Genomic DNA, 18,749 nt, shown 5'->3' with positions numbered 1-18,749 from the left:
CTTTAATCATTCCAAGTAGAAAATTGTGTCTTTCTTATGAACATTACTAAATTTCTTTGCTAGAAATATTTTATTAATACATAATTAATGGAAAAATTTGTCAACCATTTTAAGGAACGTGTCTTAATACTGGCAGTTACAGTGTCCTTTTAACTGTGCTTATTAATCTGCAACTTCATTTGTAGTTTTACAAAGAAATAGCTTTGTCTTTTCATTATGGGAGCAAGTTTCTTATCAATAAAGCCAGTTTCTCATTTAGAAATGAATGAAAAAAATCTGATTTATCCTTGAAAGTAAATTATTCATATAATTCCACTGTGCTGATCACAAACATGGAAATTCTTCTTGAAAGCACCTTCACCATATCTCAGCTTCTTCGTCGAATGATTCAATTAAATGCTTTTTCTCTCTACAAAGAAGTCAGGCTGATAAATAGCCTATAAATTTACTGCTTGATATAGTGCCTTACACAAAGAAGGGACTAATTACTAATTAATTGGGGATAAAAAATGTTGTTTTTTAAGGTTCAAATTCATTAGGCTAATATATTCAACTTCTCATAAATACTTAGAGAAAGCACACCTTATGGGGCACTGTAACACAACACATCCTTACACAGCTCTTAAAATAAGTTGCATACTTTGACTGCTTCTACAAATCACCTTGATTTATCATGCTTCGGGGATTAGGCAACCAGAGTACTCCCTTTTTGAAACGTTTGCGACATTTGACATTTTATTTCTGTTAAAACCACGTAATATATTTGTACATTTGCATGTCGGCATATGCGCACAGCCTGCTGAAGAATTTTGCATGATATGTATATCACTTGCCAATTTTTTAAGAAAAAGAAAAGTCAAGCTATTCATTGTTTGCAACTTTAAATGTTTTCTTCTCAACAGGAGTCAACTGAGAGTTCAAATACAACAATTGAGGATGAAGATGTGAAAGGTATGATTAAACCAGAAATAGAAAATCCCAACTCAGAGTTACATATATATCAGAAGAAAAGTATCTGTTTCAAATAACTAATAAGTTTAGAAACTAGGCCTATTCTGAGACACAAAAATAATTTTCTTTTTATCAGTGCATTATTATTTTAATTATATGTACTGATTTTGTCCATTTTTTCTTCACATTATATTCTTTTCTCTGTCTTTAAACTATAGACAGCATGTGGTATACTCAAGGACATTGTGATTTTAAACTAGTAATGAATGTGTGGGATCATAATATCAAATTCTAAATATATCAGTCAAAAGGTAATACAAAAGGTATATGTATGTCTAGAAAACAACTTATATTCAAGAATAGGGCATGAGAATAACCATTTTTTAAAACTTTCAGTAGTCTCAATTGGGTTTCAATGAAATTCTGCATTTGGCAGCCTTTTAAACCTAGATTTTCATGCACTTTTCCAATATATTCTTGATCTCCATTCAGTTCATTTGCCCAGGTTCTCTTAGCTCCATATATGAGCCATTGCCAGCATTTCTCTCGACAACTTCTCAGTGCCTCTGCACATACATACTAAACACACATTTGCAATCAGTTTTCTTCTTTTTGGTCTCAGGGCTGTTTTTCTTTTTTAACATCTTTATTGGAGTATAATTGCTTTACAATGGTGTGTTAGTTTCTGCTTTATAACAAAGTGAATCAGCTATACATATACATATATCCCCATATCTCCTCCCTCTTGCGTCTCCCTCCCACCCTCCCTATCCCACCCCTCTAGGTGGTCACAAAGCACCGAGCTGATCTCCCTGTGCTATGCGACTTCTTGCCACTAGCTAGCTATTTTACATTTGGTAGTATATTTAAGTCCATGCCCTCTCTCACTCAGGGCTGTTTTAGAAGTGTTAATTTTGCTGCAATTGTTTATGCAGTTTTGTATTCTTATTTTTTTAATTTAGTATATGTAACTACAATTCCTACAGGCCACTTGTCTAGAAGCCATTCCAGAAAAAGAATGGTAAAAACAGGGATATTTAAAACAGAAGTATTAAAGGAAAAGAAGTATAAAACAAATTCAGAGAAATGATCCATCAGATAATTAAACATTATCTGGAAAGATTATTACCTAATAGTATCCCCATAGGCTTTAATTCTGTAGGTAGCATTAGTAAGATATAATTTTGAAAAATTGTATTCATGTTATAGAATAAAGAACCTGGAAATTCTCAGGTCAAGGAGACATATAGGCTATTTAAGAAATAAAAATGACTATAGACCACAAGTTGCTAGTCACCTCTGCTGACTTCTTCCTCTTTGGTCATACAGAACAGCTGACACTTAAAATGTAGTCTCTATTTAGATTACTAACGCACTGACCTAACTTTGCTAGAGGTAGTCAGTCATTATTTACAGTGGAAAGGTGGATAGCTGTGTCGAGGATTTTATTTAGTAGATCTATTTTTTTTTAAATTTATTTATTTTATTTTTGGCTGTGTTGGGTCTTCGTTGCTGTATGCGGGCTTTTCTCTAGTTGCGGCGAGCGGGGGCTACTCTTTGTTGCGGTGCGCAGGCTTCTCATTGCGGTGGCTTCTCTTGTTGTGGAGCACGGGCTCTAGGCGCGAGGGCTTCAGTAGTTGTGGCACATGGGCTCAGTAGTTGTGGCTTGCGGGCCCTAGAGCACAGGCTCAGTAGTTGTGGCGCACGGGCCTAGCTGCTCCGCGGCATGTGGGATCTTCCCGGACCAGGGCTTGAACCCATGTCCCCTGCATTGGCAGGCGGATTCCCAACCACTGTGCCACCAGGGAAGCCCTAGTAGATCTATTCATCTCCCTCTTGCCTCTGAGCTAAAATTTGAACTGAAGTAATTTTATGAATCACTGATGCCAGTCTTATTAGATAAAGAGATTTTTTTTTCAACCAAATAAGCAGATGTGCCATTTAGCTTTCCCAATGATTCAGAAAGCATCATCTTTACAAGTATTTTGGACTCATTAGCTCTTTCACCCAAACAAAATGTTTATATGACTTTTTACATTCTTCTCCTGAACAGGAATCAAAAAGAAGAAATAACCTGTGCATTATTCACTGGTGAGACTGAATCTTTAAATAACTGAATAAAATTAGGAGAATACCAACACCTCACTGTATGCAAGTCATCCTCTGAGGAATATGTTTATTCTTAGGTGATTACAAGCAGGGTTTTAATAAGTGGTCTTTCTCACCTGAATTGGACTCTTCCCTATACTACATATTGGCTTAGGATGATTGCTATTAATCTGTGTAAATGTCAATATATAAACAGAGTCCCTGACAGTCTCACCTTATAGCTTATACTTATTTGGTGAAATGGAATTATATCAGAACTTCTCAACAGTTCTTCTCTTGAAATCACAATGATACGGGTTTCATCTCACCGCTGGGATTTCCCAAATTGAGACAGTATTTGTCTTTATAGTTATGCTGAGTCTACACACACCAGATGTTAGAGAAATTAAGTGTAATACTGAGATCAAAAGAAACGTCCAGTTGATAAGTGAGCCCAAAGTGCCTTGGTTCCTTTCCTTAAACTCAATGAATACATTTTTCAAGTGTCTGCTTTATTTTCCTAGGGTGGATGTGGCCACAGAGTCGTATATATATTAGGCCTCATTTGTGTTCTTTTTAAGACCCATACAGCCTTTTGGTGGTTAACCTTTTTAATATTGAATGGTATCAGAAAACTTTAAGACTTAGAAGATCCTTTGAAAGATCACCCGGGCCATCATTCTTACTGTAAGACAGGTGGTACGTAAAACTGTCATAAATGTTTTCGGTACATTTATTATGGTGGTGATAGGCTTGTGTGGGACTCTCTCCATTTATTAGTGCACTGTCTTTCAGAAAGACCCTCGTATATTTATACATTTGAATGACTGTACTCTTTTCTCTTTACCTCAGAGTTTGCCATAGCTCTGAATAGCCTGGTAGGGAATGTGTTTATTGTCCAGCTCTGTTAGAACCCAAAGTTACACATATATCCAACATCTAGGAGCTCACAAAGACCAATGAATTATATCCCCTGACCAAAACCACACCCTCACTACAAAACTATATCCTATCCACAAAATTGCGTGTCTTTCTTCGACACGCACGCTTTCCAACTCTATCGTTTCTATATACAACCTTGTTATCAGGGTGAAACACCACAACTTTTAACATACTCTTAAAGGCGTATTCCCCTCCGTTCAGCCACACGCTCCGTTCCTTCCTGCTGGTCGTCCCCCCTAACACCAGCACCTCGACTGGCATCTTTTCGTGGTGGGGTATGGATCCCTTGAACACCATATCGCATGCTTCCCCTGCCAGTGTGGTGCACATTCCGTCCCGTCCCTGAGGACCAACCTGGCAGGGACAGGTCTACCTCCCCTCCACTGTAAAGAAACACGGGGAGGGGGAATTAAAACATCATGGTGACCTAACCGGAGGAAGAAATGAGGTGAACCAACAACAGGGTACCCTTTTCTGGCCTCTTCTGGAGGAAAAGGGTAGAAAGACTACCAGCTGTCAGAGGAGGAAGAAAGCAGAAGTTGTAGTAGATTAATGGTCCTTTCCATTCAGTGGAACCTAGAGCACCTAGAGAGCCGGGATTTGGGGAAGACCCATTTTCCTTGAACTCTGCTTATTAGTTTCCATTCAGAATGGCCTTTGGCTTTCAAGAGGCCCCGGTCCCTGTCACCCTTGATTTGTATCTAAGTTATCTCAGTTTCTTCATTCATTCAGGGAATGTTTACTAAATGTCTACTGTTTGCCTGAGCTCCACGTCTTCTCTTTGTGAACTAGTTTTACTCAAGAGCTTTCAACACCTCAGGCAAAACATTCTTCTGTGTGCTTTATATGAATCTTCTGTGCTACCATTTAAGCCATTTCTCACATTTAATTCAATAAATATCAGGAAAACTTACTGAAAAAGTGAGACCCAAGGTAAGTGTATTTCATATCTGAACGTCCTTTAATTTTCTTTTTCTTAAAAACCTTCAGCGTTGAGTTATAACCACAACATTTTTCTGCCCCAACTCACAGTCACCCTAAGGGGCTTGGCGTTGTTTTACAAGTCCTCTTAAAAAGCTTCTGGTCCTGTGTTTTCTTTCTCCAAGGCAACCTATTGACTTCCTAGTGTTGACCTTGTGAGCAGCTTCCTAATTTTGTCCTGTACTCAATCCACATATTATCTCTGACGCTACATCAATAAATTCAGTGTAACAGAGAGATACTAATAGTTTAAAAACAAATAAGCATCTTAACGAAGCATAGCTATTACCATAGAAGCACTGTGATAATAACAGGCCATTATACACTTAAAAAAAAAAAAAAAGGTTTTCTATTAGAATTTATGGTGTTTTCAAAATATGATTTTTTTAGGTCTAAAATTAATGAAATAATCATTCCATTTTGAATATATGTCTAGTAATTCACTAATTTCAGGTGTTGTCAAACAGCTGGCGTTAGTGGCCTGTCGTGAGTAGACAGTAGTGCTGGCGGTACTGCTCTCAGTGGGTGTGGGTGTCCCTAAAGTGGTCCTTTTGACGCTGTATACATGTGAAGACTGTCCTTTGGTTTGTGGCTATAGCCACGGTTTGCAGGGCCTGTCGCTGTGTGCCACAATGTCTCTCCACCTCCTAGCCTGCCCAGCACCCATGCTCAGAGTCAGCTACTTCTTCCTGATGCGTGCACATCAGTTTGGTCCATCTACTGCTCTTTCACAGGATGCCAGAGCTGTGCAACCCCTGTCGACGCTGGGCTCCTGTGTGCCCTTAAGTGATCTCTGTCGCTCATCCTGCTTCCGGCATCTCACTTCAGCTCAGCATTCAGCAGCTGCTTGGATCTCTTGCTGCATTTCATCTTTCTTACAGCTCTAGGCCGGTGGGGCTCTGTACCGCAAGCAGAAATGTATTGCAGAAATGTGAGACTGGCTGCATGTGGGGACTTCATGCTTGTTTATACTCTTTTTCCTTTTGCTGACAAGTAGGTGATGGTAATGAAGCTGCGTAGAATGTTTGCATAAGGCCCAGTTTAAGGACACAGGTATTGACAGCCTTATCTCTTGACTGGAGGCAGGTATATGATGACACCTGGATGTCATGGTCTCAGCTAATCTACAGAATCACTTGATTAGTGAGCTTTTTGTGATCTGGACACAGATCACAGTAGTGGACAGTAGTGTCTTCTGTAAATCTGGACAGTAGTGGACAGTGTGATGACTAAATACTCAAATTCTACTGTTTAGTGCAAATCATCGTTTCTGTGTAGGCTTCCCTGGGGCAGAGGACCGCTTGATGCCAGTCTCCTTCGCACCTTAAGCAGTCTGTAACTCAGCACTTGCCTTGCATGCATTTCTTACTTCAAGAGAATCTGCAAATTGAGAAACTCTTGGATATTTTATTTAAGGACTTTTGATGATTATGTCATTCCATTAGATTGAAAGTGTCTTAGAAGACCTGTAGTGCAGTGTACAGTAACTTCTTCTAGGTTTCTAATCCAAACTTTGATTTTTAAAAAGGTTTATTTAGAAAAATTCTTGTCTGCATGTGTGTGTCTACCTGTTGATCTTTTAACTTTTAGATCAAGATCAATAACTTATAGGACTGATGCAGAATTCATTCCATTCTACCACCGATGTAAAATTACTTCATTTTCTCTTTTTTTTTTCCCACATTCCTTTATTTTACCCTCCGCACTCACTCTGTTTTTCTCTTTACTCTTTGCCTTCTGTGAGATTTGAATCTTAAATTTGTCAGTGATAGCCTCAGGCTTGTTTAGCCCTGCTGACAAAATATGGGGTCAAGAACTCTTGCCAACCCCAGGTTAAAACAAAGTCTGAAATCAAGACAAAACAAATGAAACCAACCAACAAAAGCATGTAGCTACTCATTTTATCATTAGAGAAGCGTAGGCTCATTCTATAGTAATACCCTTTCTCAGTTCTAAGTTTTTATAAATGGCTTTTTTAGCAAATTTGCAAAAAATTCTCATACACTTTTAGAAAACTCCACAGGGAAATAATGTAGCATTATTTTATTAAATACTGCATAAATTCTAAAAGCATATATGTTATAAGATTCTTTCCATCAGTTTCCAAATCTTGATTAAGCTACCAGATTTTCAACTTTGAATTTATTTTAAAATTTCAGAGTTTAAAAATCTAACATTTACTATTCATAGATATTACTTTATATGCCAGTTAATATAGGAGGTAATCAGACTACTAATTTATATAATCAAAAATTTCATGGTCAACAAGATCTAATTTACATTATAATATAGTTGCATATATTGAGTGTTAAGACTTTGCTCTTTTCACGCATCTATTTTTCCCATTACCTGATAAAAATTTAATAAGTTGCTAAATTTAACATGTGCAAGTTTTAGAATATTTTATTACTCTCTCTGTCTCCTTTTATCTTTTTTTTTGGATTATAACTTTATTACTTTTTTTAACTGAGGGAAAAAAATATTAGCAAGGATCTGATTGGAATCTAGAGTCTACACTGTTTGTAGTTCCAGCTTTTATCCAACTTGCTTTAAGCAAGTTGCTGTGGCTCAGGTTTCCCCAGGTTACAGAATTTAGATGATGAAATCAGTAATACAGAGTTGCAAGTTTTTTTTCCTACCCCACTTTAATGCAGTACTATTAAATGATTGCTATAAGGTCTCATATTTTTAAAGTATGTGCAATTATACATTGTACAATAATATATAATAAAGTAATATATGTTAATAATATAAACTATTCAGAATAACTATAGAAAGATAGTTAATTCAAAGTTGAATTAAATCACTGGGCTCATAGGAATAAATCACTGCAGTTTTAGGGAATGTTATTACAATGGGAAAAAATTATCTGCTAACCTGTGTATCCAAAGTTATTATAGTACTAATGGACTGTAAAATTAGTACTTTAACTACATTCCAGTAAGAGTTATTATGGGGTTGTATTCCATGTTTTTAAAGTATCTACTATATAAAATTACTTAATATCTAAAATTACTGTTTGACCTCATGAATTTCTACGCAGAAGTTAAATCATAATTATTTGTTTTTATTAACTATGAACTTTATAATTCTGAAATTATTTATTAGAATAAAATAATTACTTTAGTGAAATACTATGTCCTCTGCTGAGTTTGTATTATTTTCTATGAATTAAACATATCTAGAAATTACGTGAAATTGTATGTTTGTATCCTTTAGTGATTCTTCTTGTCAGTGAAATGGCCTTATGGTGTTTTTTTTTTTTTTTTCTGGTATGGATTTCTGCAGTATAATTCCTTTGATTTTCTCAGGAGAAACTAGGTCTAAAGTAGTCAAAGAAATAAATCTTAGTCCTGTGCATTTTTTAATTCATTCTACCAGATTATAAGTCATTCAATTTCAGACCAATATGTTAAATGGAGAACTAAGATATTACAGGGAGAAGCAAAAGCAGCATTACTGAATGAAGGCACTTTATAGAAGAGACTATCTAGAAGTAAAGGGTTTTTATTTATTTGCATTTGGAATAGTATTTTCGTTATTCAGTTTAGCGCAACAAATGTTCCGTGGGCACCTGCAGTGTAAGGTGCGCTACGGAGGCACTAGCCACGCTTCTTGCCCTCATGAGTAAGTCTAGAAAAGATAAAGATGATTCTGCATGATAACGTACCTTCTTTGTTTCTGGCTTGTATCCAGATAATTCTAAAACAAGAATAATATATTCGTTGAAAAACAAACATAAGGACATAGCTACAAATAGTCATACGTGAGCAAATACAGAACATTTCAGATGCATGTAACACATGTAATTCCTAACAAAGAGACCTCTATTTGAAAAATTCGGATTCAATTAGTTTTTTTAAAAAGATCATTGAACACCTACTATGTACTAGATATGACAGACTAGGCTGAGGCCAAAAAAGCTTACCGTTTCCCTCAAGGAGTTCTCAGTCATGTAGTACATTCTTTAATGAAATTATATCTGCTGGTCCATTTCCCCAATGAATGGCTATTTTTGCATTAAAATTTTATTCTATGTTAAAGAAAGTTTCTTCCAAGGTACATGAATGTTTATCCTTAACACTTAGTGAATTAGGTAGTCTATCTTTTCTTTGTTTCTTTTGATATGTAATAGTGTAACATTTTTCCCTTGGTCAGTGTTATTAAGCAGAATGTGCCAGTCCATCATATGAAAAGTAGCATCATATTTGGTACAAAAAGACAGATTTAGTTATAGGTATTGCTTTTTTTTTTTTGTCTCCTCAGTTTTGCTTATATACCCAGTCTATCAGCAAATCCTACGGGTTCTCCCCTCAAAGTACACTCAATTTTTTTTTTTAATTGACTGCTCCTCACTAACTCCATTTCCGTCACCCTGGTCCACAAAAGCATCATTTGCCTACATTATTGACATGACTTCTTAGCCAGTCTCCCTGCTTTGGTATTACCTGTTTATGGTCTATTCACAACACAGTAGTCAGAGTAATGCTTTTAAAATATATCAGATTATGTCTTGTTTCCATTGGCTGCCAATGTCATTAGAATGGATTATAAGGCCCTCAGTGATCAGGACCTCCTCCAGCTATACCTCCCTTTACTATCTGACTTCATCTGCTGTTAGATGTCTCAGGAACACTATCCTGATACGTATCAAGCTGGTTGCTGCCTCGGGGCCTTTACACTTGCCATCCCCTGCTTAATATGTTCTGATACAGATTCCATGTGCTTGCTGCCTCTTCTCTTTTTTTAGTCTCTGATCAAATGTTACCCTCTCAGATCTTCCTTGATGACCCTGTTTTAAATTGTTTCCCTCCAAATCCAGTGCTCCCATTCTCTTTCTCTGCTTTCCTTTTCTCCTAGTATTTATCATTATCTGGAATATGGATTTTACTTATTTGCTGACGGTCTCTCTCCCCCTACTAGGATATATATAAATTTCTTCAGGGCAGAGATTTTTGACTGGTTTGTCCACATTTATATCCACAGTATCTAGACCAGTGTTTGGCAAGAGTAGGAATAATAAGTATTTAATTGATGGAGGAAGGAAATAAGATAGAAATCAACCATGCCATGTCCTAATAGTCACTAAAAAGACTAGAATTCTCTAAAAGTTATGATCACATCTCAACTTTTTATCTCCATAGGTTTTTGTCCACATGTTCCCTGCCCCCACCCCATAATTTAGAAACTAAAAATATACAAAATGAAAATTTCAAAAGTAAGTCACAGGATCCTCTTTCCTGTTTGGATGGAGGATGTGTTTTGGTGTCAAAGATAGTAGGTTTGAATTACAGCCCAGCCCTTTATGAGCTAAGCAATCCAGCTGCCCATGTAAACCTCTGTGAGTCATATTGTGTACAGTGGAGGTAATGATGTCTCAATACTTAACCATTTTTTACCTTCAAAAGTAAAAATTTCGTATGGTTCAAACCTAACAATAATAACAATAACAAAACGTAGTCATGTTAACCAGAGATAATATTTGTTAAATGCCTGGCCCATGGTAGTCAGCAAAATTAATTATATTAATTCTGGCCATTCTTTCCTATGAGTACATGATATAAGCACAGAGGTTCACTACTAAAAGAGTCCATAAATCTAAAGGGACCTGTGATTTTTACTGTAGCATCAGTGTTTCTATTTTCTAAGCCATTTATCTTGATAAGTGGGTAAACATCTGTAAATGTTAAGACCCACAATATAGAATCCAGCCAATCTACTTACATAAGCAAACAAAGAAGCTGCCCAAGTACAGAAAATAAATTCATATTTGGTTTAAAACCAAAGCCAATATTTTTAAAAAGCTTTTATTAAGGTAACAGTATTATTTTAATTTGACATGAATTTTAAACAATTAGATTATTTTAATTCACTTTTTTTGCTTCCATGATATCATGTAGTAGGCACTTAATAAGTTAGTAAATTAATTATGAGGTTTTTGCATTAAGTTAATTTTGTTTGAAATCTGAAAATTTTTGAGTTTAGAGACATATTTTGTTTTTAATTAAACATAACATTTTAAGTAATGACTCAGTCTTTCCTCATTTAAACTGATCCTTTTATCCCTGGATGTTTTCACGTATTTTGAAAACTTGGCTTATTTTGAGTGTGTCTTGATTATCCCTGATGAGAATAAAAGAGAAGTATGTAGACTGATTGTTTTCGACAAAAGTAAAATACATATTTTAAAAGGAGTGTATCTATGCCAAATTCTCAAGCAAACTATCTCAAGAACCATAACATAAAATGTCCTTCTTGGAGAATGTGATTAGCCGGTTCAGTGTTCCTCAGAGGGAAACTAACCATCTTGACAGAAGTTAACAGTTTAAGTGTGAAAGACCTATTATTTGTTTGTTTTTGAAGTAATTCATTACAGGATTATTGGTTTCTTCATTAACATCACTACATGTGGTTATTTACACTATGTCTATCCAGCAAAACACAGATGGCAAATGTTAAGGAGAGAATTTGGGATTTTAGGGAAAGTTTGAGTAATAGACAAAAACCCATCATCACTATGTGTTTTCAAATTTAAAAGAAAGAAAATAAAGAAATTCTGCTTCAGAATGTCATTTGTTTTCAACTTGAACTAGAGAATGTTTTCAATTGGGGAAAATAACTTGCTGTGGTGGTGTCTATTTTGAGTACAGAGTATTTTTACTCTCTACTTAACCTAGTTTACTGAGAATTATAGTATTCTAATTTAAAAAAAAATTGTATACTATTACATTGTATAGAGTTACGGTGAACAAAAATGTAAAGATACTGCTGAAGAATAGAGAATTACCTCTGAAAATCTTAACAGTCTCGAATGACAGAAAAGACAGCTTACTTTAAAGAGACTCCAGTGATTTTTTTAGAGGTACTGTGACCAGTGTAGAAACGGTATGAGCATATGAGATTGTGTTTTTAAATCTCTCTTCAGGAAATAGAAGTTCTTCATTTATAACCTTTATAAGTAAAAAAAAAAAGATTAGACTAAGATGGAACTTACTAACGCTATTTAAATATATGAACAGTTAATAAAAATGAAATGTGGTGCTTGCTTGTTTGTTATGGAGGATAAAACAAACAAAACGTTTGTTTGGGATGAATGTATAAGCTCCTGTATCTGAGTTGGTAAGGTCCTTAGAGTCTGTACTAGAATTTGCTAACATGAGCAGTGTTGTGAATTATTGAAGAATTTCCTCTTCAGTGGCTTGTGATGTGTTGTATAATCTGCCTATGCAAGTGCTAAAGATAACCTTTATAGGCATTCTAAGTGGTCTGTCCCCCTGGAACTTCAGGTTTCTAAGTGTGGACTGTTAATTACTCATCAGATAACCTGAATGGTGTCTTTGATGAATGTTCATCTTTTATATTCAACAAGTAATGGAAAAAAAGTATTTTATACTCACAAATATGTATCTACTATGTTACATTTTATGATAATTTACATTTATAATATATCCTAGAATAAATGAAAGCAACAGTAATATGTTGTTAGTTCTGAAATATATAGTTCATAAATGTAATTCTTTCTATAGTCACATTGATTAAAACAAGAATAACTTTACTGGTCTTGTAAAATTTGGCCAAGATATTCCAACAAGTACTTGTCAACAGGAAAAAATAATGCACAGTCTAAAAGTAGAGTTATGTTTTGTTCGAGGACCTTACTGAGGACTATAGCCTGGGAGGCAGCCTCTCAGATAGCTCTGAGGAAGTGTCCCAAAGAGGTAAGGGAGGAGCCAGGGTATGTAGGAGTTTTTGCTGAAAAAAACAAAAAAAAATTAGTGGAACATCAAACGATTACTGCTAATCACACACACACACACACACACACACACACACACAAAAACAGACATCTCAAGTTAGTGAATTTAGTGCTTTGCTATGTATGGGAAGATGCAAGAGTCTGGGCTCATTGAAATAATTCCTTTGATATGCATCTTAACTATCTAGGGCCAGTATCCTCGTTTTTTTCCATCCTGAATTCCCCTCAGGGTGCACCATCAGGGGTGGCTGCAGGGGCTGATGTCTTGATGGCAACAACATTCTCGTACTTTACTGAAATGGTAGGCAACATTTTTGGTTCACATACTTTTAAATCAATTTTCTAAGCTGAATTTAGATCAGAATATCCCAGAGCTAAAGTGGTTATATAGTGCCAGTGTGAGGTATATCACTTTAATAAAAAGCATTAGCCATGAAAACTCATTTAAGAATTTTTGGTCTGATAAGATATTTTCACCCTCCCAAATTAAGTTTTGAAAAATGTAGTAACTAATCACAGAAATGACTCTTGGTCCTAGGAGTCTTGTCACTGCTCTCTGTCAAATGCATGGGGACATGAGAAGAGTTACAGGAATTCACATCATTTTGTGAATGTGTGTGTGTGTGTGTGTTTGTGGTGAAAATGGGAGGTTATTTTCCTCCAAACCTTAAGTATGTCTTGCAAGTTGTGATAAGCCATTATAAATTTATCCAGACTGACTACTGCTATGCCTTTTCAGTCCATGGTCTGACATCTCAGAAGGCTATAATAATCATCAGATCATCAAAGTTAGGCATATAGGCACATATATTACATCGAGCCCTGGCCTTTGGATCTACAATGCTGTAGACAAATGCATTATACAGTTGACTGATCAAGAGAGTCTATTAATTTCCCATAATTTTCCAAATTAAAAACATTCCTTAACTATAGATACGTTATTTGTTCCATTAACTTTCTTCGGTAGTTCCCTAATTTACTATTGATTGTAGATGCTCTAGTTCTTTTGAACAATGTGTGGTGTGACTGGGTTCTATGACATATTTTGTGAATTGGCCTCTCTTTTTTCCACTTTACTAAACCTAATCTGCTCTTGCAGTTTCCGTTCAATGATTCTGGAAGCATGGATTGGATAATGATAGACTTTGCAGTGAAAGTTGCTGAAGATGAGAATTAGCTAGAAAGCGTGGAATTACAATGACAGCAAACGCTGCTGCATATTCTTGAGCAGTAGTAAGATCTGCTGTTTTATCTTGTCAGTCTCGTCAAGGGAAATGGGTCACAATGAGATGAGTATTATTTAACACTTACAAAGAAGGGAAATGATGTTCTTATAGTTAAAATATCTGTATAATCTGTACAGGGGTGGGTGAGGAAATTGCTTAGTGTCAACCTCATTGAAGCAAACACTGGTGTGAGAAATACTGAAGTGCGGTTAGGGACTTGTGTGAACCTGGAAACAAGGGGAAAAGACCTTAAAAAAATATATGGGACTTAATAAATGTAGTCACAGAATAACATTTTTTTATACTCTGTAGTCAGCCTGGGTCTTCCTCAAAAAAATCCAAAGACATCACACTTCAATTAATTTTGGTGGATCTTTTTGTTCTTTATTTTTGCTTTTTGCAAAATGAACAGAGATATATGATGGTTCTGTACCAGAGCGGATAGCCTTCTAAGCTCCTCCTGCATTCTTGGTCCAAGGGCGCGCTCATGAATCTACCAGTTAAATTATTCAGGAAAGTGTAGTTATAAATAAACTTATCTAAGCATATAGTGAATTCTCTTTTTCATTGAAGTCAAATTTTATACTTTTTATAAAGGAATAAGTTACTTAAAAGAAACTAAATTAATTAAAAGCTGAGCAACAGCAGTAGAAATCATTGAAAAAAATAAAAGCCTACACTCACGGCTGCACAAGACTTTAGCCCTTCTCAATGTTTTATACTGCCTATCCATACTGAAGGACAGAGCATGGGCAGGTTGGCATTTACTTTTGACCTGAAAGATACATGCCCTGTTTTGGCTAATATCATGTAAAATTGATTGGAGGGGTTAGTTGGAATCATTACAGTTCCAAGATTTGGGGAAAGCTGGATTTCATTCACGACAAAACAAGCCCCCCAAAAACAAGGCAAAAAATAACTTTCCAAATATTTAAAAATCCTAAGTCTCATTCTCTCTTTTCTTAGTCTGATTTTTCTTTCGAGACAATAGTTTTGACCATCACCTTGGTTCTGCAGTGGAAGAAAGAGATACCTCTTGAGAATGCTTAGTATTTCTCTCGTCATGCAAATATATACACCTGATGCCCGGAGACTACAATTTTAATCTTAAATCTAAGCAGTTGATATGAATCTTTGAACCTTTCTTAAAATCTTCTTTTTTTTCCATGTCGTCAACTCTTAACTGGAAGTGGTACCACACCTATCTAATTCATAAAACATCTTAATACTTAGAATACTCAATGGTATTCATAATGTTGTCCTATTTCTAGCTTCTGCAAGTCAGCTGCAGGTGGCAGAAAAGTTACCCAATTACTTTAATGTGGATGCACTGAATTCTTTCATATCAGCAAATGTTCTATATAACTATATATAGCTTCTTTAGACCCTGAAACTTCTATGTAAGCTGTTTTTAATGAAAATCTTTATAAATACTTTACACATCCTTTAATCTTTTAAAAAAATAGTAAATATTTTTTCATCTTCAGATTCAAACTCATCTTAGGAATGACACAGCCATATTTTGTAACCCAATGATATCTTCACAAACCTTTTTAAAAAATCTAAACCTATTTTTGCTTACACTAAATGATCCCAATGCCAGACTTTTCTGTTCTTAAATATTTGTCACTCATTTATTGTCAGACCATAGCAATTTAACAGGACTAAGACTAATAGTACTTCTTCCCCAATTAACAATTTATGCCTTGAAACTCAGAGTAGTTAGGTTTTTATAGAGCAAAGTACAAAGATGATTTGAATAATTTATTTTATCTTTTAAATCTTGAGGGCCTCTAGCAATTAAAAGACTGAATATTGGTGTTATTGAACAAGTGACTTCTGGATAAGTGAGCTTTACAATAATTTCTTGAAAAGCAGTCTTGACTAGAAGTTTGGTAATTTCCAGGTGTTATATTTGGATAAAATATTATATAATAGAGTATTAAACCAATCAACTCCAGAATCTTTGATGACTTTGATTTTAAAAGCCAAAATAATGGAAATTACTCTCCCAAATATTAACTAATATATCAAACTAGTAAAATAAAAATAGTCACTAAGAAACAAGCTGTTAATTGCACAGGAAACTCCAAACATAGCTGAGTTGATAGGCACCTTTTTCTATAAAACTACCCAGAACATGAAAATGATCCTAATTTGTATATTTGCCTAAAATAAAAACTATTCCCAAGAGTTATTTTTGTTAATGGCAGCACGGAAAAAGACGATAAAGCCATGGGATGCCCAGTTTTGTGGAATTGGTGTATTAATTAATTACAACTCTGGCTCAGTTATTAAGTCATCAGTTACCTTCCCAGAGAAAGTTCAAAGACATTTAGGTAGTTCATTTAAGTTTATGATTTCAAAATATTGAATTAGGCACTATGGGCTGGAAAGGAACATAGATTAGTGAATTAAACAGCAGACAGTACCTCAGCCAAATACAGCTCCAGCCCTGGCACAGCTTCTGAATTTGCTGGATGACTTGAGTAAGTCACTTGACCTCCCTGTCCTTCAAGTCTCTGGCAGGCAGGTACCCAATAACTCTGAGAAATGGAGAAGTAGTAGTTAAATTAAATAGAGCAAATTTTTTAAAATTTATTTTATTGAAATATAGTTGATTTACAATGTTGTGTTAATTTCTGCTGTACAGCAAAGTGATTCAGTTATACATACATATACATTCTTTTTCATATTCTTTTCCATATGGTTTACTACAGGCTATTGAATATAGTTCCCTGTGCTATGCAGTAGGACCATGTTATTTATCCATTCTATATACAGTAGTTTGCATCTGCTAATCCCAACTCCCAGTCCATCCCTCCCCACCCCCCTTGGCAACCACGAGTCTGTTCTCTATGTCTGTGTGTCTGTTTCTGTTTCATAGATAGGTTCCTTTGTGTCATATTTTAGATTCCACATATAAGTGATATCATATGGTATTTGTCTTTCTCTTTTTGACTTACTTTACTTGGTATGATAATCTCTAGGTCCATCCATGTTGCTGCAAATGGCATTATTTCATTCTTTTTGATGGCTGAGTAGTATTCCATTATATATATGTATGACATCTTTATTCATCTGTCAGTTGACATTTAGGTTGTTTCCATATATTGACTATTGTGAATAGTCCTGCTACGAACATAGGGGTGCATGTATATTTTTGAATTATAGTTTTGTCCAGATATATACCCAGGAGTGTGATTGCTGAATTATATGGCAACTCTGTTTTTAGTTTTTTGAGGAACCTCCATACTGTTCTCCATAGTGGCTGCACCAATTTACATTCCCACCAACAATGTAGGAAGGTTCACTTTTCTCCACACCCTCTCCAACATTTATTGTTTGTAGATTTTCTGATGATGCCCATTCTGGCTGGTGTGAGGTGGTACCTCATTGTAGTTTTGATTTGCATTTCTCTAATAATTAGTGATGTTGAGCATTTTTTCATGTGTTTGTTGGCCATCTGTATGTCTTCTTTGGAGAAATGTCTATTTAGGTCTTCTGCCCATTTTTCAATTGGGTTGTTTGTTTTTTTGTTGTTGAGTTGTATAAGCTGTTTGTATATTTTGGAAATTAAGCCCTTGGCTGGTCACATTATTTGCAAATATTTTCTCCTAGTCTGTAGGTTGTCTTCTTGTTTTGTTATGGTTTCTTTTGCTGTACAAAAGCTTGTAAACTTGATTAGGTCCCATTTGTTTATTTTTGCTTTTATTTCTATTGCCTTGGGAGACTGACCAAAGAAAACACAAGTATGATTTATGTGAGGGAATAAATAGAATAAATATTGACAAAGAGTAAATGAGTAGAATTGCTAAGCTAAGATGATACATATAAAAAAAGCTAAACCTTTAAAGAACAAACAAACAAAGAAGTGTGAGCTTTGGCCTCCAGAGAGTGGGGGGACAGCACGGTCAGCTCTGTTCTATAGAGGGATGATTCTGCAGCAGTGAGGAGAGGAGGGGCTGGTGAGGAGAGGGTATGGGAGGAGAGGGTATGGGAGGAGAGGGTATGGGAGGAGAGGGTATGGGAGGAGAGGGGGGAGACCTCAGGGCAGGAGGGGTTAGGAACATCCGTACAGCCTGAATCAGAGCAATGGCAATGAGCCCAGAGAGGAAGAAATGGATCTGAGAAAGATTTGGATGAATAAAGAGGAGCCGGTGATCAACTGTATGAGGAATTGAAAAGAGGCATCAAGGATTTTGGTGTAGGCAGCTGAGTAGATAACGATGCCACCATCCAAGATGAGAAATACAAGGGAAGCAGCAGGTTTTGCAAGGAAGATGCTTGACGTCAATTTTGAGCACCTCAGGTGTGAAATGCCAGGACAACAGGGAGTGTTTAGATGGCAGTCACAAAAATGAACTTGGAGCCTAGAAAGATTTAAGGTCCCTGATAGAGATTTGGCAGTCTTCAGTAGATGGTCAAAGCCAGAGGAATAAACGAGATTACCAAGAACAAGCACAAGAAACGATGAAGAGGCTGAAGACATACCCTGGGAAACAACACGGTAATTGCTAAGGATAAATTATATGACTCATGGATGATTGGATAAGAAAGCACTTGAGTTTGTTCATTCAAATATGTATTGAACATTTACTCTATGCCATGTACTATGCTAGATGCGGGTTGTAATGGTGAGGTACCTACCCCTCTGGAGTTTACAACATAATAATAGAGAAAACTGATCAAATACGCACAAAGAAGTACGTAAATACAAGTGTACCAAGTGCTTTTAAACAGCAGGTGTAGGATATGTGTGAACTTAAAACACGGGGACCGTCTCCTAAAATGAGACTCCAAGT

At 35.8% G+C, this 18,749-nt stretch overlaps 1 protein-coding gene across 6 annotated transcripts in view; it reads left to right on the top strand.

Moving 5' to 3' along the window:
- Window positions 1-18,749, top strand: part of CAMK2D (calcium/calmodulin dependent protein kinase II delta) — a 284,407-nt gene that overhangs the window by 248,514 nt on the left and 17,144 nt on the right. For all 6 annotated transcript variants that reach the window (XM_068543349.1, XM_068543347.1, XM_068543348.1 and 3 more), the window contains one exon: window positions 903-951. In XM_068543349.1, the coding sequence (XP_068399450.1) occupies window positions 903-951 (49 nt within the window). The remainder of the gene's footprint in view (window positions 1-902; window positions 952-18,749) is intronic.

This window comes from Eschrichtius robustus, chromosome 4 (assembly GCF_028021215.1).
Source record: "Eschrichtius robustus isolate mEscRob2 chromosome 4, mEscRob2.pri, whole genome shotgun sequence".
In the NCBI taxonomy this organism is placed as follows: Eukaryota; Metazoa; Chordata; class Mammalia; order Artiodactyla; family Eschrichtiidae; genus Eschrichtius; species Eschrichtius robustus.
Note: the sequence above shows the minus strand (reverse complement) of the source record. Positions and strands in the feature narration are given on the sequence as shown.